The sequence below is a fragment of the Aedes aegypti genome, chromosome 3 (genome assembly GCF_002204515.2).
Source record: "Aedes aegypti strain LVP_AGWG chromosome 3, AaegL5.0 Primary Assembly, whole genome shotgun sequence".
In the NCBI taxonomy this organism is placed as follows: Eukaryota; Metazoa; Arthropoda; class Insecta; order Diptera; family Culicidae; genus Aedes; species Aedes aegypti.
This window is the reverse complement of record NC_035109.1, coordinates 338413796-338440203: the sequence shown is the minus strand read 5'-3', so window position 1 is coordinate 338440203 and position 26408 is coordinate 338413796. Positions and strand designations below refer to the sequence as shown.

At 39.1% G+C, this 26408-nt stretch overlaps 1 protein-coding gene across 3 annotated transcripts in view; it reads left to right on the top strand.

The window, feature by feature from the left end:
• Positions 1–9072, top strand: part of LOC5574813 (transcription factor Ken 2) — a 175865-nt gene extending 166793 nt beyond the window's left edge. For 2 of the 3 annotated variants that reach the window (XM_021853899.1, XM_021853900.1), the window contains 5 exons: positions 119–284; positions 354–568; positions 635–1305; positions 2036–2297; positions 2360–4466. In XM_021853899.1, coding sequence (XP_021709591.1) covers positions 119–284; positions 354–568; positions 635–1305; positions 2036–2297; positions 2360–3069 — 2024 coding nt within the window. In that variant the 3' untranslated portion in view covers positions 3070–4466. Of the gene's footprint in view, positions 1–118; positions 285–353; positions 569–634; positions 1306–2035; positions 2298–2359 lie in introns of all 3 variants that reach the window. The other variant, XM_021853898.1, reaches the window with a different exon arrangement.
• Positions 9073–26408: the final 17336 nt, after the last annotated feature.

The following is a 26408-nucleotide window of genomic DNA, read 5'->3' as shown; positions in this document are numbered from 1 at the left end:
ATTGAAGAACTTACAGTGAAGATTCAAATCACGTCACAATATAAGACCTCGGAATCTTGTTGAATTACTCCAAGAACTTAAAACTAACAAATATCCCTATTCGCTCTTCTACTTACAGTTAGGATGCTGATGCTGCAATATAGCAAACACGGCGAATGCATACTCCAGGAAATAGGTGCAGCATTCCGGGGCGAGCATGCAACAGACCTTCTGCTCATCTGCGATGGCAAGGAGACGGTCCGGGCGCACAAGTTGGTCCTGGCCGCAGCCAGCCCCCTCATCAGGTTCGTTCCCCCCGATCGCACCCCCGAAATCAAGCTTGATCTATAACCTTTCTGTACTCCCTTCCCTAGAATGATCCTGGAGGAAACGCCCATCCTTGATGGCATCACCACGGTGTACTTCCCGGACGTCAAAGTGTGCTACTTCCGGCTTCTGCTGGACTTCCTCTACTCCGGACAGGTGTACGTGCGGTCAGTCGATGAGTACCACCACCTGCAGGACCTGCTAGCGCTGCTACAGATCAAGGCCAGCATATGGAAAAACGGCGAGGATACGAAAGACACTGGTAAGATCATGGGTTCTAGAATGTTCATGTCACACACATCTAACACTACTATCTGCCACCTTCCAGAATCACACAAATCGGAACCGCACGTGGACATCAACCGGAACGAGGGTATTGCATCCAGTCATCATCCGCGGCGGAGATCCAAGAGCCAGGAATCGTTCGGTGCCGATCGCACAAGTCAGAAGATCAGCGTCAAAAGCGAACGGAATTCCGGCAGCAGCGAGGAAGGCGATCGCGAAGATGGCGAGTACATGGAAGAGGTGGACGATGCGATCATCAAGAGCAACAACAACCTGCAGCACCATCACCACCACCACCATCACCATCACCAGATCACACGGCATGATGGTGATGACGACGCCGGAGGTGGGAGCGGGAACGACGGAAGCGAAGGCAGCGGTGCTGATCGAGGACGATCCGGCTCGGTGGCCGGCGAAAGCGCAGATCGGCCAACGCCCACGAATCTGAGCGGGAGCATCGGAGGCGGTCGACGAAGTGGGAGTGGCGAACGGGATCCAGAGGAAGACGAGGACTACGAGCTGGATGTGGAGGATCGCGAAGGCGAAGAAGCGGACAGTGCCGTGGAAACTCGGGAAGGGCGACGCGCAGAGTCGATCGGGAACCGGAGGCGAAGCTCTTCGGATCCGGTGAATCTGTCGATCGTGAAAACTCAGGATGTCGACTCGGACGATGCGAACATCGACGTGGAAACGATAGGAAATGCCCCCACCAAGGTGAGTTGGGATGATTGAGAGGGCATGTAGCGATTGGTTTTAGAAGTTCTTACTGCTAGAAGACCACATTGTCACTAATTGTCAAAACAATCACAGGTCTTTTTACTGAAAGATGATATGTCTTGCTACTAGAAGACCTCTAATCTTGCTACTAAAAGACCTTTAGTCTTGCTACTGGAAGACCCTCTGGTCGTTCTACTGGAAGACTTCTGGTCTTGCTACTGGAAGATCTCTGGTCTTGCTGCCGTAAGGCCTCTGGGCTTGCTGCCGGAAGACCTCTGGTCTAGCTGCTGGAAGATCACAGGTCTTGCTGCTAGAAGACTACAGTTCTTACTGCTGAAAGACCACAGGTCTTGCTGCTGAATAATTGCAGAGGTTGTTGCTAAAAGATCAAAGGTCTTTTTGCTGAATGATGATAGCTCTTGCTACTGGAAAACCTCTGGAAGACATTTGGTCTTGCTACTGGAAGACCTCTGGTCTTGCTAATGGAAGACATTTGGTCTTGCTGCCGTAAGACCTCTGGTCTTGCTGTCATAAAACTTCTGGTCTCGCTGCTGAAATACCACAGTTCTTGCTACTGCAACACCAAACGTCTTACTGCTAGGAGATCGTAGGTCTTGCTACTAGAAGACCACATGTCTTGCTTGGAATACCACCGGCACTACTGGAAGATTTTTAACAGCACTTCAAATATTTACCCAGCAATAACAACTTTCTCCCATCCTTCCAGAATCTACTACCCCGGTACCTGGACCCGTTCCGCAGCAAACGGAAAGCGTACTTCATCCACTCAGACGCGGAACAGTTGAAACCACTGGAGCACGAACTGCTCCACAACTCACCGGACAACCTGATGGTGACGCCCCATCGAAAACGTCGGCCAGGGTTCCACAACTCTCCCGCCCAGAATCCACCCTTCGTTCCGAGCTACCTGAGCCCGGACGACCTGCGGACGCGAAAGTGCTTCCTGTCTGCGCCAACGTACCTGCCTGGTAAGTCTTGTCCTCCCTTTGAAATACACCTTCAAATCTAACTCAATCCTTTTTTCACACAGACGTCCGACCAGGTTCTCCGAACTCTGTGCGACCCACCGACATCGGTCTGGTGAACAACCACGTGGTCAACAACAATAACAATAACAACAACAACAACCGGATACGACCTCCCAGCGCAGATAACAAGCTGGCGGTCGCTCCGTTCGTGTATCCATGGCCGACGGCTGCCCTGGCTGGTCTTCCAGGCGGTCCCGGCGACCTGCTCGGCATTCCGTACGTTCACGGTGGTCCCAACGCGGAAACCAGCCCGGCGGAGTTGATCCAGCAGATGAAAAACTTCGAGAATAGCCAAGCCGAGCTGAATGCCCGCTCCGGAAGCAGTGGCAACAGCGGAGGCAACGGTCCCGGAACGGGAGGTGCTGGTGGTGGCGGAGGTGGCAGCATGGGAGGCAACACGGCCGTCCGAGAATATCGCTGCGAGTACTGTGGTAAGACGTTTGGCATGAGTTGGAACCTGAAGACCCATCTACGAGTTCACACCGGCGAGAAACCGTTCGCCTGCCGGTTATGCGTGGCGATGTTCAAACAGAAGGCCCATCTGCTGAAGCATCTCTGTTCGGTGCATCGGAACATCATCAACGCGCCGGAAGCGGGCGGCCGCTACACCTGCTGCTTCTGTACGTTGTACTTCGAGACGCTACAGGAACTGGTGCGACATTTGTCCGGGCATCACAACAATCTGCTGCTGAGTAAGAACCTTCACGAATGATACCAGCTGCTGGACCTGGACCGATACTTCTACTATTACTGCTGCTACCGGCTGGAAATGCACACCACCCGTTTGTAAGATAGACGTTTATAATGTTTAAATATTGGAATCGACCATGTGATAGAAACGCATAACCTAAAAATAACTTTTGCAATTGTTGAACAAAGGCAAAATAATGCTACGCACACTTTAAAAAAAAACCCTCACACTCAAAGTCACACCGACGCAGTACGTGAAAAAGGAACGCTATTCGTGTATTTGATCGATACACCCTTCTAAACCTAACCTGTAAAGAAAAAAGACGCCAACGCTGTTCGTTTTTGGATACTCGAGTATACGCCCTACCAACTACATACTACTAATACTACCGCAAACGTTAAATAGTACCGTTTATGGAACACAGTTAGACACTACCAATACAACCAACTAGAGAGACCCTCAACCGGATCGGTTCGTGTGATGTTAGCGCGAGTAGCGTTCTTTTGTTTGTTATTGTTTTCTTTTTGTTTTAACGAAACGTCAATCGTCAAGCGTTTGACTCTAAATTTTCCCGGAATATTTTTCTGTTTACGCGAAGCAATATTTAACTGTTAAGTATTTTTCGTTTTCTTGTGTAATCTTAAGCAAAGAACAAACGCAAATGCAATCAAAAATTTTCGATAGGTTATCTTTAATAAGTACACACCCACACACAAGCAAACAAACCAACAATAGTCAGAAACGAAGGAAACTTCACGCGATTACCAATACAATACAACAGTAAGTGAGACGCAAGGAACGAGACGAATCGAGTCACGTGCCAGAACAGAAACCATCCATCTAATCCGTATAGAAGAGTGAGAGTGCTGCGCAACACAAGGTACACTTAGTCTTAGTAGAGTGCGCAGCGAAAGTTACTTAAGCCGAAAGTACAGTACGTTAGTTTTGTTTTTTCTCTATTGTTTAGAGGTTTTTCCCTTAATTTATTGCTATTTAACAAACAAATCCACCACCACCACCGAATGACAACACAGACAAACACACTCACACATAAAAACAAACTCAAACACAGATCGAACGATTGAGATCAAATGGATGAATGTGATTCGTAACGTAACCCCCTTATTGAACGTATCTAACCTCCAAATTCGGAATCGATGGAAATTGTTGTGAAGGAAACTGCGGAAATGTCGAAAATAAAAGCATGATGGGATTCGTGGAAGCTCGAACAGCACGTCAGGTAAGATCAAGAACTGCGAAGGTTCAAGAAGCTCTTCGAGAAGGTATTTCGGGTCCTACATAGGTGCGTACACAATTCTAATCACTGAAATCAACTCGCAGAAGTTTTCTCGTAGTTTATTTTTGAACCAAACACGTTACTTTCCGATAGGACATGGGTCAGCTGAAAAAGAAACCAGCAGGGTGACCATCAATTCTAGGTGATGTAACCTCAAAATCAAGTAGGCCATGACGTTTGTGGTCCGAGTCGTGAAATGACGATATTCACTTGATCGAAAGTAGAGCTTACTTTGCAGTGGGTTTATTATCAATTTTCAGAAGATTTTTCTTTTTATAGTCTATTCTGAAGGTTCCGTTTTCAAAGCACCTGAGTTTACAGAGTTGTTTTAAATTTGCAACAACCTTAATACCAAGGTAGCCCCACAAATGGACAGCCCCTTCATTGAAGTGGAGTCATCTCCCTTAAAACCACTTTTAGAATAAGTTCATTTGAGTTGAAAATTAACTCGTCAAGAGGATTAACTTGGCATACAACGGATGTTAACCACTGTTGACAATTGCCAACATAATCAATGCCAAGTTAGCCCCACAAACGGTTGATATTACTTGCTGATCAATGGACTTCGTATTAGTTAGGCTTGGAAATTGTCTTCCCTCCAATCACTCGTAAAACATAAGAGTCGAAATTCTGAAGGCTCTGGTTTCATAATGCCTTCATTTCACAAAGTCACAGCCAAGTTAACCCATAGGTCGATTACCACAATAGAGCTCTAAAGTTCTGAACCCATTTCAGTACCAAACGCCTAAATTAAGCCGGAGAAACATGTTTACTTAATTTTTGAACGCTTTTTGTTGATTTACGGCCTAAAAACATTTTTTTGTCTGATTTTTGAGATTTTGTCACACCCTTTCGTGTAAACTCAAATTTTGAGCGTATTTTGTTTTCCGTGTCGCTTCCAAAATGTCAACCCCAGTGTTAAAAAGTTGAGCCCCTGTGGCGTTTTTGTCGACTAAGTGAATGTCAAACATGATCAAAAGTGTCGAGGTTCAAATCTGGACTTGTTTGATTAATTAAATTTTCAATGTGATATAGCCGTTATTTGAACAAGAAAAATTGCAAAGAACATGCACTTTCCTTTTATTCAATGAAAACATGATTGCATTGAAAATTGTAGGACCCTATTGTGGTCACTTTCAAGGCTTCTCCTCTTGCTCTACGAGACCGTCCTCGGAAGTAAGACTCATGGCTTTGAACATTTGATCGATAAGGATATACGAACGATCATCAGTCCTATCGATATAGCTTTTTACGAGCGCTAATTGCTAACGCAAGCTCGATAACTCGATTTCTCTGTCAAGATATCACAAGCCAAACGTAAGAACGAGTGATCCCTACCAGAAAACGAGCTTTCGTATTGCTACTAGGACTATCTGCACTTCCAACTAAATGCCTGGTATTCACCAAGGCTGATTAAAGCGGTCTTATGTTATATTCAAATTCACGATTGCTGCACAACATATACCAGATTAGAACACCACTCACTGCTCAAATCTTATATTTAAAATACCGTTTTTTAATACAAATATTACGAATGACAGTGATGCTCGGAATCTCGAAAATTCTTAGCTGTTGACAATAAGAAATCTTGAAGAATATTTTGAACGGATGGAAACGACGGCAAAACTTAAGAATCTTGGTTTTACTGGGAAGTGATCCATCAACACGGGTTAACCACCTTCAAAGTTTCTCAATAGGGTCCTAAAGCCAAATTCTTAAGTTTAGGCCAAAAACACTTGTTACTCGATTTTTTAATGTTTGTCGTTTGTTTGAGTCCAAAAAAGCATTTTTTTTTTTTAGATTTTGTCACACCCCTTGGCTTAAACTCAAATTTTGGGTGTATTTTGTTTTCCTTGTATCTTCCGAAATGTCATATAGGAACAACCCCAGTGTTAAAACTAAAACCCCTGTGGTTTTTTTGTCATCCTGCATACATTTTCGGCTCTTCCTCACATCGTATTTGGTACTTTGTGTTTTGGTACCCACTTTCTGGTCGGTTTGCCCTAACTTGCTCCTGATTTTCGAGTATACGGCTCATGTGCTGCTAGTGCTAGTTTCGGGCAACTAAATATATTGCGTTGAATCGTCGTATTTGATTACGCTTTTCCTCGTTTCAACATTTTGTTGAATGTTTTACGCATCAGTTAGGTATCATTGATGTCTCCTATCCTATCTATTTATCGGTAAATCTTGCTGATCTAAGTAATAGTGAGAAATTCTCGTCTCGCCATCTTGATTATGACAGTGCAAAACTGAAGCTTTTGATAAGTTTTTCACAAAAGATCATAAGACAATATCCATGGTTAGCGATTCGCAAAAAATCGTATCGGAAGATGGAAATGAGCCTTAGATGTTGATAAAAGAGAAAGTAAGCAAAGAGAGGCTCTCAATGGCTAGGTCGTTTAGGAAAATTCAGCGAGAATTGTTTTCTTCCAGCATGAGGCAAGATGCACTTGTTTCTTCTGCTGCATACTAATTTCTATTACTTTTGAGATTAACCTTTTCAAATTTTCAAAATTTACTCTATAATTATTCATGATTTTTTCAAGTATTTGGGGCTTTAGAGTCTATTTCATCTTTGATCAGATACTATCCGTTTGGTATACAGACACTTTAAGGATGCCCTTATATATCAAGAGTTTTGATCTTGTTTCCGGTTCAGCTTTTATCTCATCTGCTTGGTCATTATCAATATGAAACTTCCTGATATAACAGTTTAAATTCTTCTCTCATAACCTACTCAGCGATAATGTGACCACCTATTAACGTAATTTATATTTCCTTCACCGGACTGTGACATTTTCACAGAAGAACTATCATCGAGCTTCCATGTTCCCTAATTGATAGCGAGCGAATTGTTATGACATGCCATTTTAAACAATTTAGTCATCTTGTCAGTTTCCTTCGAATGTGCAACAGTTTCCATCCATTCACAAACACGACAAATATGCCAAAAATGTATACTTCAAAAAACGAATAAACCTACTACTCATCCCGTTTTGAATAATAAAAAAAATACTATTCCAATATTCTGATATCGATTAAATCCAGTCAAAACCAACAAAACGACTAATCCTCAATACTATAGTTAAGCGCGCAATAGAAAAGAAAGTTAAAAAAAATCGCGCCGAACAGAACCCTACAGTTCTGTTCCGATAATAAGAAAGCGTGTGTGGTTTGATACTAATTAAAATATATAGTGAACCAATGGTACAAATTACATTTGTAGTGAAGCACAAATATTAGACAAAAAAAAGAAAGAGTATGAAAACGCAAACAACCGATTAACAAAAGGAGAAGGAAACCCTCCATCCTTCCCTGTTTCTACTTAATGATGGTATTCAATGGCCGCAAGCTAAAAACAAAACGATAAAATCTCACAATCATTCCGTTCGCAAGTTAGGATAATAATACTAATCTGTATCGACATAGCTAAGTAGGATGTCAGTGGTACCATCTCGTGCCCGAAGGCGAGATCTTCTGTAACTCTAGGAAAGACAACCAACACAATGAATAACACGACAATAGCAAACCACAGTTATCAAACACACTCACACAATGAAACAAATGAAAGCCAAAAAGTTACTCATACCTGTCAGTCAGTCGCGTAAATACATAGCCACAAACACGCACACACCGACCCTTCATTGATCATAGCAACCGCAGGAAATGGCGGCTGAAACCATTCTCAGTAAATAAGTCAAAATAACGTTCGGAATCGCGACCAAGATTGCTTGGATCGATTTCTCGAAACAAAATAAAAGACAAAAAAAACATCCGCTTTCGGTTATCGTTTTTTGAACGCGAATGCGGGGATGAAGCGCTGATACATGGTGGCTTCACCGCTTCCCAGAACCAGTAGAAAATATTATATGCTTCATTGGAGCAACAGTTCTTCCAACGTGAAGCACTGGAAAACAGATATAAATAAAAACATGTTAGATATGCACTACGCAACTGTACAGCTATCTGCTCCGTCATCTTCTTCTTCTTGTTCTATGTAGAAAGTAGATTGTAAATTTTGCCTCTAAGAATACTAGTGTTAATTCTATACCATTTGTTCATAGTTTAATTTTTTTGTTTATATCTTTATAAAAATATATATATTTTTCTTGTGTACATATAGTGATGTAATATTTAATAAATTAAAACAGAAACGTTTAAAATGCAATTGTTCTCAAAAAAAAGACGTTTGTAGGGAACAGTTTTTAGTCCGTTGCAACAAACAGAAACAGAAAACCTTGTAAACATCTTCCACTTTTAATCTAAGTAAATCAAGACATATACTTAACTAGGTACGAAAATCCCCAAGATTGCATCGGACACGCCGAGCTATAGTGTATTATAAAACTGAATGTATTATGAATGCAGCTACTTAAACATAACAAAACAAAACCCTCTAGTAGTGTAATTTTACCTTTATACTCGAAAGTAGAGTAGTTGACAAACCCCCATTTGAATGGAAGAAAGAAAAGACAACTTTACCACCAAAAAAATGAAACATTCGTTACTATATAACTTTTAGATAAAACCAACACAAGTAGGAACAAGTAGGAAAAAAACAAAAAAATGGCGAAGAAGAAGATCCATCCGATCCACTTAAGAATTTGTTTAGTTTAATATACCTTTTATCTTCCACACGCCCACACAAACACGCATGATAAGTATATGTAGATTTAACAAGAGGAATAAAAAGAACACCGTTGTGTGTGCAAGATTGTTGTAAATGAAATGCTTTGATTCATGTTCAGACAAGAAAAGACAAACGTCCCGCATTTGCCCACCCCGACTCCCATGGTTCATCTCTATCTTACGCCGTCACTGTTATTCTGTTACGTTCGTTCTGTTAATTCTGCTCAGTTGCATTGCGCGTGCGCGCATAGGCGCACAAAGCAACCAGATAGCGAACGCATCGCCTACTTCGATTATTTCGGAGGCCATGGAAGCGTGCGCCAGAATCATAGGTTTCCACCGAAGAACAATAGTCTTTCCAGATCCGTACGTACCTTTGCACGTATTATGAATGTTACGTTTAGAATTGGAGTTATATTTTTCCCTGCAATTATTTGTATTATAAGATAGCGGTTACTTAGCAAACACATAGATGATGATACACCTCGGCGCTCCCTCCACGCAAAGCACGTGCTTTTTGTGTTACGTATTCATCAACTTACTGTCGAAGCAAAACTATATACTCAACATTTGAAAGCGGAATTTACTAACAAAACTAAATTGCATTACATTCTGAGAATCTTCCCATCACTCAGACGAAAGTTAGCTCCTACCAATAGCAGCTTCTATATGAACATTAGGTAAGGTTAAATCAACACACGTTGGGTAAACCAGACAACAAAATTCGGGAATAAGAACCGAAAGCGAGTGTGATATGTGGATTATATTATAAAAAATATTAACATTGTAAAACACTTGTTTTGATGATCAAAAAGGCGCATTAGCAACATCAAACCAATAAAACATGGAAACTTTAAAGTCGTACAGTGCTTTCTTTTGATCTTGAAAGAAACTCATGCATTACATAGTTATATTTTGATCTATATACTGCCGTGAATCTCAACGCGAGCAGTGAGTACTAGTTGAAAACTAATTTTGATGTTTCGATATCATCGTATATGATAACTCAATATGCTAATATTCTGATCCAGTTAACAAGCAATCATAACAAAATATTAAATTGAAATTTTGTTTGAAAATAAACGAAATAATAACATATTTTGATAGACTATATCGAACTGGTAATATATTTAGTTATTTAATATTTTTATCAAAAACATCAAAATAGGTAATAATTTAGTTATCTGGCATATTGCGACATTGCAAAAAGGAACCAAAATAAGTTATCATTGTGATTTTAATAAAAAACAAATTTACAATGGCAATATCTGTTGTTTTAAAGGGTGTCCTCGATGATATTGCCACACACACAAAATTGATTCGCAATATTCGAATTTTCATCCGATTGCCATCAAATTTTCAGGGATTGAAAAATAACTATTAAACTTCATTTTACTCGTATTTTATTTACAGTCCATACGCAAATGCTCGCACCTTGGCGCTAACCCCGGCCATAAGACTCTGCACAACCTGTGAATCAAACGTTTTTTGCATGTAAACCCATACTTTCTTCAGTTCCTCGACTGTCTTCACTACCTTAGGTCGTTTAAGAAGGTGCTGCTTCATAATCTCCCAGTACTTCTCGATGGGGCGGAGCTCCGGAGTGTTGGGAGGGTTGAACATTTTCGGCACGAAATTGACCTTATTGTCCGCATACCACGTCCTTGGAGCAGTGGCATGAGGCCAAATCCGGCCTGAAGATTGTTGGGACGTTGTGGGCCTTCAGGAGAGGAAGCAGCCGCTTCTGGAGGCACGACTAATGTTATAGAGACTTCCCCGTATTTGTTAGTATATTTTCGCTTTTGTTCGTGTGTTTTCAATGTTTTCTCTTGCCATGCCAAGTATATCATGACGTACAGCTTTGGTGATCTACACTGACTTTTTAATTCGATAGTCCAGGCTCCTCATGTTTCTAGAATAATAGGGTAACGTATATAACTTGGACATGCATATAATTTGGACAGGCTAGTCGTTCTATGCTCATTTCCAATGAGATGGTGCGGAATATATGTACGGGAAATCATGTATTGCGTTATTAATACACTATGCTGCTTAATAATGATGACCATTTTCATACCAATTACAAATTGGCTTCAAAAATAACAAAATTGTAAATTGTATCAACAGAACATCTGTGAAACCTACGAATGCAAGAGGATGTGCATTTCAAGAACATACATTAAATGCAATAATAGCGCTCAGAATTGGCATTCATAAAATGTTTAGAAGTGGCAACATGATAAAATATGTCTAAAATTTAAACTAAGTTCATCTAAAATCTTAACAAGAGTATATAAGGCATAAATCAGGTGATGTCCAAAATAGATTATGGTTTTTGTACAGTTGATATAATTTAGCCATCTGATGAAACATACTGGAATGTCGCTATGCATGCATGCGTTTTTCTTGGATCTGATGATATTTGCTTGCATTACATGAAATTATTGATTATCACTAATGTACACATCCGATAAGCGAAAAAATGCGTAAGTCACATGTAAACTCCTAAAATTTTATGATATGATCGTCTTTTTAAGAAACCGTTGCATGGATATTGAGATAACGCCCCTGTCCAAATTATATTCACAAGAGGGTGTCCGAAATGTATAACAGACAGGTAGCCAAAAAACGCCTTTTTGGAAGCTAATACTACAGTGTGTAAGCTTTTGCTCCCCAGAAACTCAAAGTACAATGGGACATTAAGCATATAAGTAACATAAGGTAATAAAATATTATGATCTAATGCATTTAATTAATCGTCGTTTCCAGACACATCCTTAGCCTGTCCAAAATACATAATTTACCCTACTGTTGAATCTTTGAAAAATTCATTGTTGGAAAAAACTTTTTTCCCTTAAATATACCCAATTTACAATATATGGACGACTTTTAGTAAACTTAATTGCGAAACTTTTTGCCTAAGAACGATCAAAATCTAAAACGGCCGTTTTTTTTTTAATCGATTTTATAATTTTGAATCATTGTTTTTTCAGTGTAGAAAATGTTTTTTGATTTTTTCAATATTTTTTTTCTAAAACTTCATGAAATTTCACACTTTTTTGTAGGTCTTACCGTTTTCGAGTTCTACGGGTTTATGAAAAAAGTAAAAAAAAACTTTGACTCTTTCCAAATGTTAGTCTAGATTTGAAAAAAAAAAACAAAGTACCGTAAAATCGGGTGTAATTGATCAGAAGGGTGAAATTGATCATCGTACCACACGATTTTATTTATGCGTAATGGAGCACAATTATCAATGTAAGCTGCAGTAAATGAACGTTGTTCGTCGTAACTATTGACGAATTGTGTGTTGTGAAGTTTTTTGCGTTATAGAATGTTTATTACCATGAAAATAATGTAAAATTTCAAAATCATGCAAGTTACAGTATTGACAAACACCTATAAACTTCTATTTCTAAGCAAGGATTTAAACAAAGTATAAACCTGAAAGTTTGTGAGGATGCTTGAGATATATCCGCAAACCAGATTTCATCACCAAAACTCGTACAAATTAGCTCAAATGGTTGAAATAATCTATTTTCTGTTAGATATTTCCTTGATTTCCTTAGGAAATTGCATACATTAAGGCGTTTTCCGCGTAATTCTTGAAATTTAACTATTCATTATTTATATAAAAATTGCATTGTTAAGATTTTGACAAGCATTTTCGGATTCAGGGAGCTCAAATTTATCATGTAGAGTTGTTTTGAAAACTAACAATAATGGCATTGACAAGTGATCAATTTCACCCCGAAATGAGATCCCCTGATTTTTTATTTTAGAGATATTTGTTAACACTAAAATGACATTTGTTAGAAAATTTCTGTACATGAGTCGATGAGGCTCACCTTCGTACTTGTTTTCCTGCATTTAGTTGTTTGGCATTGTTAACATTATAGAAAACAGACTAGAAAAACCGTGAAAAATGATCAAATTCACCCGAAATTACGGTATGTAAAGTAGCTTAGTTTCACATAGTCTTCACACCCAGAAAGTTTCATTGAATTCTGAAGGGGTGCTGCCAATCTCTTTGTCGAGTTGCCGTGAAATCCGTCATTTAGGAATATCAAAATGATATTATAATATCGAACCTAGATCAAGACCTAGATTCAGATTTAGAAAATTATTATCAAATACTGTTATCAATATGTCATCAAAAGCATTTTGTTTTTTTTTTCATTGACTCAGGAGCCATGTCTCCAGCATGAAAACTCTCACCTTCCATAATACACCGGGATATAGGAGTTTGGGAAGTAAACTACGCAACATCTTTGACCAGAAGGTTCTTTAAGGGTTGCTTCTACTCTAGACTTTCACTACACGTATGAATGATTGAGCAATCTGCCTTCGGGCTAGACGAAGAATGCAACGCGCACGCACAGAAGCACAAAGAGAGGAACGCGGTGCAGCATTCAGAGAGGTAAAGTTGGCTCTCAAAAAGGAAATCAAGAGTCGAAAACGAGCATGCTTTGAAAGTCTATGCGAGAGCGCCAATTCTAGTCCATGGGGTGACGCACAGTGCTTTGAACGTATGGCACTTGGGGACAAAAGTCAGAATTGGATGTTTAATGCAATTTTGCCATACGAAGTTGAGGAGGAACTCATTATACACAAAAAAAAACTCTTTGTTGGCATGAATGACACATATTATATCAATAATGGCATAAGTGGCTTTTACGTCACGTTTTACGTTTGACTCCATAGAACAGCCCAAGTAACAATTTCAGTGCTTTTTGATCTTAGATGTTATTTATAAAGGTTTTATTAGAGATGTATTCATTCCTAACAGATTTAATAAAGCATTGCAAAGTTCTAAACGTTCTGTTCAGTAAAACCCACTTTAAAATACTTTGTAGATTTCTATAAGAGCTCCCGTTAAAACTTGTTTGCTGGCCACATCTGTTGATAATTAATTGTATTTTGAAGGAGCTGCGTAGTGTATATTAAAACCTATACTTAAAACCCCATCTTGCTTGTCTTATAAAGGCATAGATAAAACTTCTAAGACTGCACTAAGTCATGTTAAAGCCTTCTTAAATCTCAACTATCTGATGCATGTTATTGGAATGCAGTCAGCGTGTGGTTATCAATATCATTATGATGATAATGATAATCATGTAGTGAATTATGAGTTAATCAGAACGCAAACATAGAAATGGCAATTATTCCTCTCGTAGAATTTTCTGACTACCGTATATAGCATATTTTCTCATGCTTGCCTTAACTTCCCGTTCCACTGGGACAACTATGCTGCACACAACAGCTGAGCTACACGAAAAAGCTTTCATTTTTAGGCACTTAATACTTACCGTTTTCTGCATAAGTACAACTGATCACCCATGACTAGCTTTATCATAACAATGCATTCCAATAAACACGTAGTTAGATACATAACGGCACGAATTTTGTAAATTGAATTGCATCACAAAATCGAATCTTCTGATTTGTTTACCTTTTTGACAGCACTAGCTTTCCTGAGTGCATTAGGTTCAAGCCAAGGCTCCCAAAAAACCTATTTGTCTTTGTGCAGAACAAATAGTATAATTTAAGAATATTTTAGCCAGTGAAGGTTTTTGCGCATGGATTCTTAAGATCAAAAGCGCTTATGAATGATTACATCGCTCAGAATAACCACCAATTGATCTTAATCCATCTCAGACAAGACCAGCAAGATTTAACTGTATGGGATCCATTTTTATTGTCGCTGTTTCGGGTTGATAATACAATATACAATTACAATATGCGGGAGAAATTCCGATATACGATTGAGATGAGCATGAAATCATTCTGAAAATGGAATGGAGTTAGCGAATTTTGATTTCGTAATTGTGGCGCGTTGCTGTAAATCGAAAAAAATTATGTCATTTCACCAGTAAATTTTTATTGGCAGGAATTTCACGCGATCGTAAGGAAGGTTTCTGCAATGCAAAAAAAGATTTTTTTAATTGATTAAAATGAGTCGGCAGACATCATGATGGTTTCAATATTAAATAAGGTTATGGTTTATAAACAACAACGTTTTGGTTGATGTTTGTTCAATCATAAGCTCTTAACATTGGTTTTATTTCGTGTATTAGGATATCGTAAAAGATTCAATACCGCTAGATGAGCTCAATAAGGCTATACAATAGCTCTTATGAATGTTTTAAAGTATACTACAAGGGTAGATGTATTCATACGATACAAAACTAAGAAGTTTTGAAACGGTTTTAAGGTATAGTCTTAACAACTTCCTGTAGTGTGGGCCTTTTCGGGCTTAACGAAGTTTTATCAGAGTTCTATTAAGGTTTTTAAGACGAATAAGTTTTAAAAAGAGTTTTAACGATTTGGTGGTAACAACAGCTTGTAGTAAATGAAAAAACTAAAAATGTTACTTGGGCAGTGCTCGCTTTTGAATAAATGTTTAAAATAAAAACGCATGAAAAAGTACTTGAGTTGTTTGCATAAACGATGTATGTAGTATGCGTAACCATAAAGTGTCTATGTAAACATTTTTTTTTATAAAATATTGAAGCACGGATTATTTCATCGAATAAAATGAAACCCAATGAAAAAGGTTATATAAAATTTATTTTTATTAGCAATACAATTCATTTACCAGCTATTATTCATCCAAAACAGATTAATCGAATCATTTTCTTCTTTTCTACAAAGAAAATTGAAATGTTGTGAGTTTCTGTTTGATGATCATTAGAAACAATTTGATACATAGGTTACGAACGCGAGCACTTCAAGTTCATTATTGTTGATAAGGTATATATAGGGTTTTCTTGAACATTCATTGAACGGTACGAGAGGCCTTCCCATGTCAACCTTTGCAGCCGAACTGGAAAACTCTGCATCGTCAAATTTCTGAATGCGAGAAAGCTAAACTGGCTTTGCTAATCAGTCAGAGTTTTGCTTCACAAAATATTGTACATTTAGCCCATTTTTGGTGTATTTTGCAAACAATAAAATTTGAAAATCGTCTTTAGCATGTTCTCAAATATCTCGGGGAAGGAATCAGTGACATAACAACTTTACATGAAATCCACAACATGATTTTTTTTTCGGATCGGCAGAATACTTGTATTGCTATATATATATATTGCTCGAAACAATCTTTATTGATTATTGTGGCAGCATAACCTAAACATCATAAAATGGCATACAATCGGCAAACATATGCAGCTGGAATCACTTTCAGAATTCAAAAAATATTTCAAATTTTATTTTAAAGTGGATTTCAGAAAGGTACTTTGAGGTACTTTTTTGTATGGGCTAGAAGAAGATAGGCGTTTTAATTTTCAACTGTATTAAAGAGCTTATTCTTCAGAAGCATCTTTTTCTACAATTTATCAAATATATCACAGAAAATTAGATGGAATGACTCCTACTTACTTGTTTCAACACGATCCATAACGATTTTCACTTTGAAAATACAATTAGAATAGGAATAAAGCGAATTGAAGAGGGATTGGATTGTCACAAAAACAATGAATAATATATAACGATGAAACTACTTGTCAAAACGTGATGTTTTGGTTTGTTTTGATAAGCGCACGAACTTTCCAGTATCTGTACTACACGCTCTAAACATATGTCAACATCATGGCCTACTTGATTCTGTCGAATATGAAAGTTAATTTTTTGACTTTTGTCCAAGGGACAAAGCACTGTGTGACGCCTACAGAGTGGTAATGGCTAAGACCAAAGGAGCCATAGCGACCCAAGAGAAATCGCCCGAGTTGCTGCGATCGATAATCGATGTACTCTTCCCGCACCATCCCATAAGCCCATGGCCCCCAGCGCCGTATGCGGCAGATGAAGGAGAAGAAGTGGCGAGAGTGACGAACGAAAAGCTGGCAGAAGTCGTGAAATCATTCGCGTCAAACAAGGCACCGGGACCCGATGGTATCCCGAATGTTGCCTTAAAAGCGGCAGTGAACACGGATCCGGACATGTTCAGAACCACGATGCAACGCTGCATTGATCAAGGAATCTTCCCGGATGTATGGAAGCGACAGAAATTGGTGCTACTACCAAAGGCGGGGAAACCACCAGGTGACCCGTCGGTGTATAGACCTATCTGTCTACTAGATACGACGGGCAAGTTATTGGAGAGGTTGATTCTCAACAGACTAGTACCGTATACGGAGAGTGCGGACGGCCTGTCCAACAACCAGTTTGGATTCAGAAAAGGTAAATCTACTCTGGACGCCATCCAGTCGGTCGTTCAAACAGCTGAGGTGGCAATCGAGCATAAAAGGAGCGGCATCCGTTACTGCGCGGTTGTCACTCTGGATGTGAAGAATGCGTTCAACAGCGCAAGCTGGGAAGCAATAGCACACGCGCTTCACCGCCTCAAGGTACCGGTGCAGTTGTGTAAGCTTCTAGAAAGCTATTTTGATGGTAGGATTCTACTGTATGACACAGAGGAGGGGCAGAAAAGCATTCGAATTACCGCGGGAGTACCTCAAGGTTCAATCCTGTGCCCGCTGTTATGGAATGCGATGTACGATGACGTACTGAGGCTGCCCCTTCCGACGGGTGTTAAGATTGTTGGCTTCGCCGACGATATCACCCTAGTGGTCTATGGTGAATCGATGGAGGAAGTAGAGTTGACAGCAGCGCACTCTATTTCCCTGGTTGAGGAATGGATGAAGTCTAGGAAACTAGGACTGGCCCGTCACAAGACTGAGGTGGTGGTGGTCAACAACCGCAGGTCCGAGCAACGGGCGCTTATCTCGGTAGGTGATTGCACCATAGAGTCCAAGCGATCCCTTAGGCATCTTGGGGTAATGATCGATGACAAGCTGAGCTTCGCTAGCCACGTTGAATATGCCTGTAAAAAAGCATCTAGGGGAACATGGTCCAAGACGCACTGATGGGGTAAAATGGCCCACGTCATTAAATCATTCCTAGATCGTTTCAATTTGTATTCTTTGCCAAACGAAGTTAAAATATGTTTAGCTAAGAGTTGCCGCCACACCCCTTGGACATAAACTTATAGATTTTTCATCAAATTTCCGGTGAAATTTAACATTTTTCCCTTTTTTGCCTAAACATTAAGGTTTTCCGATGATTTCATAAAGGAATAAGCGTTTCCATACCACAGAGCAAACACATGGAGAAACATGGTTGCTAACTAGTAGTTCTCCATACTAAATGGCATTCTACCCCATCCATTTGGTCATTTTGAACCACCCCCATTTTTCAACCAACTTTTCTACACGATTTAAACCCATTAAAAAACTCAAATTTGGGAAATGTTTTCATGATGGTAGCTAGCAAATATTGTAAAGTTACTGTTAGGACTTCGAATGGCGTTAAAATGTGGATCTCATTAGGAGAAAACGACACAAATCCTTAAAGTGGCATTTTGGACCATTTTGCCCTACGGCTATAGCGGCGCTTTCGAGGATGATGTCTAACAGCTCTGCTGTAATTGCCAGCAAACGCAAGCTGCTGGCAAGCGTGGCGCTATCCATACTAAGGTATGGAGGACCAATCTGGTCAAAAGCGCTTAGAACGAACAGAAACCTAAAGCGGTTGGAAAGCACGTACAGGATAATGTGCTTAAGAGTAGCAAGTGCATACCGGACGGTATCTAAAGAGGCCGTGTGCATCATAGCCGGGATGACGCCCATCGGGCTCATCATCAAGGAAGATGTTCAATGCTTCAACCAAAGGGGTACCAGAGGAGTCCGCGACACGTGTAAAGAGGAAACGCTCAGAAGCTGGCAGCAGGAATGGGATAACTCCACTAAGGGTAGATGGACCCATCGACTAATACCAAATGTGTCAGATTGGTATGGTAGAAGCCATGGGGAAGTGAACTTCCACCTGACGCAGTTTCTGTCAGGACATGGTTGCTATAGACAGTACCTGCATAGGTTCGGGCACTCAGAATCTCCTGCGTGCCCCAATTGTGCTGGTGTAGAGGAAACAGCGGAGCATGTCGTGTTCGATTGCCCCCGTTTCATTGTTGTGAGAGGTCGCATGCTCACTACATGCGGAGGGGACACGTCCCCCGACAATATTATAGAGAGAATGTGTGCGGATGCCGAGTGCTGGAATGCAGTAACTACGGCTGTCACTCACATTATGTTAGAATTGCAGCGTCTATGGCGCGCCGACCAAGAGTTGGCTGCAGAGGATTAGCCCTGCCGAGGCTGGTCCCTTGTAACATTGTTTAAGTCGGCTAGGAGAAGCAGTTTGCCTAGGCTACTTCTGCTACACGTGTTGTGCTATATGCACTGGTCCCTTCCCGAAGAAATACCGTAAGGTGGTTCCGGGGAGATGAGGGTCTGAGTCCAAGGGTCATGTCGATGCACTGTTCACCACTTGAGCAGTTCAAAATGAATTGCTCATGCACAGTGCATAGGCTGGTTTTAGCGGGTCGTCGTTGGTGCGTCATCCCCGCATTCCCTGAGTTATCTTCTCAGGGGATCTGTTTGCAGATTTCCCCCTTGTAAAAAACAAAAAAAAACACGTATGAATGATGCAAGGTCAATAGAACATGAATGCCGTGAATCGCTCAGTGCAGTCAGTCGCATCTGTAAGTAGGCATTGAGAAAATGGACTATAAAGTTTACCATGAAAATATTGAAACCAAATCCAAAAGATTTAAACATTTTGGACTTTTGATTATGCTTTCGCAAATTGCTTTTCAGTCTGATACCTTTCCGAAAGAAATATAAGGATGTCCAACATATGGTTAATTTTTGAGCTACATGGTGTGAAAATCTGTAGTGGGACTGATATGCAATTACTTTTCATTATGGGACATTGGTGTTTTTTCCTACTTTTACCGAACAAAATATGTTGTCTCGTTAGTGCAGCTGGAAGATCCAAAGAAATGTTGAAAGCTGATATCAACTCAATTCTGACGAAAACGCAGATGGGACTTGGCATTCTCGCTGAGACCAGCCCACTATTTACAGTTGGTCTTTCAAAATGTTTAAATTTATGCTCATTCGGAAACTCCTGTCGAGTTAGTAAAGAAACTGCATTCAGTTGTTCAAATTGATATTGGACCCCTCGGTAGTTTTAAGCAAAACAGTTTTTGAGGATGTTTGCCAATTCTTGCCTCACTCAAACTGCCCTCACTCGAAAATTTCTTCAACAACCCCTTCACAATAACATGGTTTTGGAAAGAAAAAACATAGTTGGTTGATTCAGAAAAATAAAAATATTTGGCGGCCATATTGAATTTGGCCACCATATTGGATTTTACCGGAAAAATTCAATTTACTCGGTGTCAGCAAAAAAAAAGTTTTTACAGCACTGGAAAGCTGAGCTACTTTTACACAAAATATGAAAAAAATCAGATGTGTATATTTTTTTTTATCAAAAGTTATGTGCCATTTGGTGGACCATTTCTTATCGCGCTGGTGTAATTTTCGGTCATATAACGGTGCGGTAGTGATTTACGCTTGATGTGATGTATTTGAAATGTTCCTGGACCAACCGGGAATCGAACCCAGATACCTTCAGCATCGCTTTGCTCTGTAGCCGCGGACTCTAACCATAATATTATCCATAGGAACACGAGTTATTCGTGCTGTTCGGAAAGAAATTTAATGTTTCAGAAATATCAGCTGATTTATGCCTATCAGTTGCATTTAAAGTCACTGTAAGCCTTAATTGCTCAGCATATAAGTTAAACGGTATTTGTACAGGATCTTCTACTGAAATGTTTCCAAGATTCGTCCAAATACTGTTCCATGAATTCCTTCATGTTGTCCGTACAGATTTTCTAGAAATTCAAAAATAAACCTTTCAAACATTTAAGGTGAAGATGAATCGAAGCCATACTTCAAATTTTCAAGAGCACAAATCTGGACAACCGAACTCCCGTTTGAGTTGAAAACTTAATCGATTGGTCACCACCAGCTAGTGGTGCGAAATCAGCCAAGCAAACGAAACAAACTGCTATGCATCTCCATCGTATTGCAGGGAATAACCACTTCTGCCATGTAGAGAAAAGTGGGGCAAAAGTTCGAGTGGGGTAAGAGTTTCTTTTTAATATTTCTAGCTCAATCCAAAACAAATCTTATAAATGTCATGGTGGTTCAAATGCTATTCAAGTAAGAGACTTTCAATCCAAATATCATAAAAATCGATTGAGATTTGGAAAAGTTATGGCTATTTGTTGTTTTCCGACGTGAATATTGTAATTTTTGGTCAAACTTTCGTTGCATCGAACCAATTGAAGATAAAATTTTTTTCAATATTTTATGTAAGGGTGTTTCTAGGCCTATCATAAGGTTGCTTTGAGGTGTATTAGTTTTTGCATAAATGCTTGAAAATAATTTTTGGCCCATAGTGGGGCAAAAGTTCGACCCATGTATAAAATCACGGAAAAATTTGCAAATTGCCTAAAACCCACATATTATCTTCAAATTTAGTTAAATTTGTCTGATCGTGTGAAATCTGCCACCAAAATTTTACATTTCCACTTAGTTTTGTGAAAAACTGATATTTTTGAGTATATTACAATTAATCCAGTTTTGGGCAATTTTTTGATGATATTTTTCGTCCAACTTAAATTTACACTAGACCACACTAGATTCGAACTCTTGCCCCACCGGTGGGGCAAAAGTTCGAATAAGACAATCAATTTTGAAACTGTTATAACTAAAAATGGGTAAATATTTTGACACAAGTTTGTTCATCAAAATTATAGCCGATATGTTGAAGGTTCATTGTATGGTATTTGTTTTGTTTTAACTGCTATTGTTTTCCTGGAAACTTTGATTATACCACTAAGGTCGAACTTTTGCCCCACCTTACTCTACTCTCTCTTGTGCACGAAAATAGCGTGTATGAACACAGCAGCAATATGCACTTGTACCTATTGGTATTTGTTGACCAATAGTGGCGTTTTATAGGTAAAATCTGGTGCACTCCACTTTATGCACCCGAGAGAGACAGAGATTGTCCATGGCGCGATTAGCGAGAATCGAGAGTGGCGTCACGACCAGTTAAATGCCAAGAATATCAGATGTCTTTGACTTTTGAATTTTGCTAATATGATCCTTCCCCGTGTAAAATGTCATCGAGAAATGTTTTTTTCCCTGTGACCATTTCCTAATTAGGGGAACATGGCCCAAGACGCACTGATGGGGTAAAATGGTTCACCTTATTAAATCATTCCTACAGCGTTTCCATTTGTATTATTTGCCAAACGATGTTAAAATATGTTTACCCAAGAGTTGCCGCTACAACCCTTGAACATAAACTCAAAGTTTTTTTTTTTAATTCTCGGTGAAATTCAACAATTTTCACTTTTTTGCCAAAAAATATAAGGTTTTACGATGATTTTATCAACGAATAAGCGTTTCCATACCACAGAGCAAACTCATGGAGTAACATGGTTGCTTACTCCTAGTGCTCCATACTAAATGGCATTCTACCCCACTCATTCGGTCGTTTTGAACCACCCCCATTTTTCAACCAACTTTTCTTCACGATTTAAGATCGTTAAAAATCTCAAATTTGGGAAATGTTTTCAATGTGGTAGCTTGCCAATATTGTAAAGTTACTGTTAGGACTAAGAATGGTGTTAAAATGTAGATCTCATTAAGAGAAAACGACACATATCCTTAAAGTGGCATTTTGGACCATTTTGCCCTACTATCGGTTCTTCATATTTCATATTAGTGGAACTGGGTGTAAAATGCACCGTAAAATGCGCCACCATAGTTTTGAACGAACGACGTGCTTTGGGACGCTGTTTTTCACCCGAGATAAGAGAATCTAGGTCATTTTTCAGGTCGATAAACAACATAACTTTTGAAACTATCACCGAGAATCGACTTGTGCACTCTCATAGTTTGTATTCCATTCGAAAAAAGTGTTGAATTTATCCTTAAAATGCGTATTGAAGGGCTTGTACTTTAATCAACTCGTGGGGCAAAACGGCCACCCCTATTTTATAGCACCAAAACAGCCGTTTGAATTTAAATTCCAACAAACGTAATGCCAAGCTGTAGTTATGTGCCAATTTGAACCTTGAAAATGCACATTTTTAGAATTAGCATGTATACTATAACTCAGGGTTTCTCAACCGGTGGTCCGCGGACCCCTAGGGGGCCGTGACGAGCTCTCAGGGGGTCCGTGAAGCCATTGAGAATTAGTGTTGTTTCTCTTGATATGAGGAATATGTTCCTAATATCCACAAAGTACGTAACTATTCAGGGGGAGTGGGGGAGTAGGCTAAAGCGTTATGGCTCATACAAAAAATTGAAATTTTTCACGTAAAAAGCTTTACGACGAGGGTCCTAAATTTCTAATTTTAGCTTTACGTAATAAATGGACGCTGTCCAGTTGCACATTTTACGTCTTTCAAATATTTTTAAGCCGTAACCTTTTTTGTTTTATTCAACTGTGATAATACTGGGAAATTACCTTCAATGTCATTCTGTCGGCTGGCATAGCAAGCCAGAAATGATTATTTTACGTGGATTCGTTTTAGTTTAATTCAGTGCGATTTTAAAAATAGATTAATTCTTGGCAGATTTTGCCAGCTTCCTGGAAAGAACCTTCAAAAATTTCTTAGATCTTTGTTAGCTATTGGAAGTAGTGAACAAAGCAAGATTTTTCACAGCTTCTTCAAAAACCATTCGTAGAAGTCTTGTGAATTTTTAATTAAGTTTTCGAGTAAAAATTTTTGATCGATATTTGTCGCAGTTAACTTCAGTTTACTTCTGCGAAGATTCCTTACGGATATCTGACAAAGCTTTCGAAGATTTCCTGGCGAGTCTTTTGACAAATTCTCCCCTCAGCAGAATATAGCAGAGCTTAGAAGCCCATTGGCAAGTTTCTTAAAATATCCAATGCAAAGCATCCAGACCTGACGATTTTTGATGAAATCTTTGATCGTGTCATAATTTTTTTGATAAAAGCTTATTTTTATTAAATAACACGGTAGGGCGTGTTCTTGTTACTAGCTTGGAAAATTTTCATGCGTAAATAACAGCTGTATCATATTTAAACTTTAATTTAAAAATGGGTTCAAATTTGAACCTTGACACTTTTGATCATGTTTGACGTTCACTTAGTTGACAAAAACGCCACATGGGCTCAACTTTTAACACTGGGGTTGTTCCTATCTGACATTTCAGAAGGGACAGGAAAAACAAAATAAAGTTGACTCTCTCTTACTCGATATTCCGTATCTCGATATCGAGTTAGAGAACCATAGTGAAAGTTGGTTTTCATGGCTAACTCGATGGTCCCTTGGTTCGCATTTGACTGTACACCCAAAATTTAAGCATAAATCGAGGGATGTGACAAAACCTCATAAATCAGGAAAAATGTGTTTTGACCGTAAACCAACGAAATGCATGTGAATATTGAGTAGGTAGAGTAAGGTGGGGCAAAAGTTCGACCTTAGTGGTATAATCAAAGTTTCCAGGAAAATAATAGCAGATGAAACAAAACAAATACCATACAGCGAACCTTCAACATATTGGCTATAACTTTGCTGAACAAATTTGTGTCAAAATATTTACCCATTTTTAGCTATAACAGTTTCAAAATTGATTGTCTTAAACGAACTTTTGCCCCACCGGTGGGGCAAAAGTTCGAATCTAGTGTGGGGCAAAAGTTCGTTGGCTAAAACACAAAATATCAATACTTTTATTGCAGGTATACTTTATACCAGCCGTAAACTTATGTTTGCCGAAAAATACACACAAAATTTTTATCAAAAAATGCCCAAACAGGGTTAATTGTAATACACCCAAAAAATAGCAGTTTTTCGCAAAACTAAGTGAAAATGTAAAATTTTTGTGACATTTTTCGCACGATCAGGCAAATTTCGCTAAATTTGAAGATAATATGTAGATTTCAGGAAATTTGAAAATTTTTCCGTGGGTTTATACATGGGTCGAACTTTTGCCCCGTAGATTCGAACTTTTGCCCCGCTATGGACCAAAAATTGATTCCAACTATTTATGTAAAAACTAATACACGTCAAAGCATTCTTATGATAGGCCTAGAAACGCCCTCACATAAAATATTTAAAAATATTTTATCTTCATTTGATTCCATGCATCGAAAGTTTGACCAAATATTACAATATTTACGTCGAAAAACGACAAATAGCCATAACTTTTCCAAATCTCAATCGATTTTTATGATATTTGGAGTGAAAGTCTCTTACTTGAATAGCATTCGAACCACCATGACATTTCTAAGTTTTGATTTGATTTGAGCTAGAAATCTTAAAAAGAAACTCTTGGCCCACTCGAACTTTTGCCCCACTTTACTCTATGTGTTTTTGGCCTATATTTAAGCGTTTGGTACTAAAATTGGGACAGGGGATTAGGACTCTATTGACTCCTGGGAATATTTTTGTTGAGAAGCTAGTGCGATTTAGAATATTGAAGAATGTATATTATTATTTGCACTTTTGTTTCACGTCGGCAGAATATTTTTTAAGCTACTGAGTTCATATTTTTGCTAAAAAACGTTGTTTTTAAGTAACATTTTAATTTCCAAGTTTCGGTCGAGAAAGTTCACCGTCTTAAAATGAATCTTTGTTGTCCCAAGTTTTTCGTTACTCTATTCTAAAACTGGACATAAATGCGGTTTACTGCAGAGTTTCAGACCTTCGGATGCAAACAATCCACAATGTTAAAGTGAAAGATGGAAGTGCCCAAGGGGTTTCTTCTACTTGCCCTGCATTTTTTTTTGTTGGATTTTGTCAATATTGTTTATGGTGGTATGGAGTATGACAAGGATACTTTTGAAAAAATGCTAGTAGCCAGAAATCTACATTCCTGGCTCAATTATGAGTAAACTCCTCCAAAGAATCATAGCAGGATTCTTGAATTTCAAGAATGATTTCAAGAATATTCACCTTTGAGGGTCCGTGAGTCGTTTGTAAAGCTTCAAAGGGGGTCGCATTACTGAAAAGGTTGAGAACCACTGCTATAACTGAACAATAACATCTGATCAAACGCCCCCATGTATGCGACGTATATAGCAAGCATGACTGTGCATGCGCACGCGCGTTCGGATAACGCCGAGCTCAGGTGGCGCGTTTTACCCCGAAAAAAATAAAAATGCAGATAAGCAAGCGTTTTATAAAACTTGATTTGAAAACTTCAGAAAAAAAATAAAATGGATGGCTGTTTTTACTATGTAATTGATAGAAAACATGTTTGTCTATGAGATAATGATTAAAAACGAGCTTATAATAATGTTCTTCATAGCTAAAAACGCTTCCTTCCTTAGAGGGCGCGTTTTACCCCCAGTTACCCTACTATATTATACATTGAAAAGTACTATTATCAATTCAATTGAACGACGTCTGCTGTTGGAAGAGAGAGCGACAACGCCTTACACGTGTTGTTGTGTATATATTGCATGGAGTTTTAAGGTGAAACATCTCAGAATCCATAGATGGCCGGCACAATGGCCGACTTGGGCCCCTACTCAC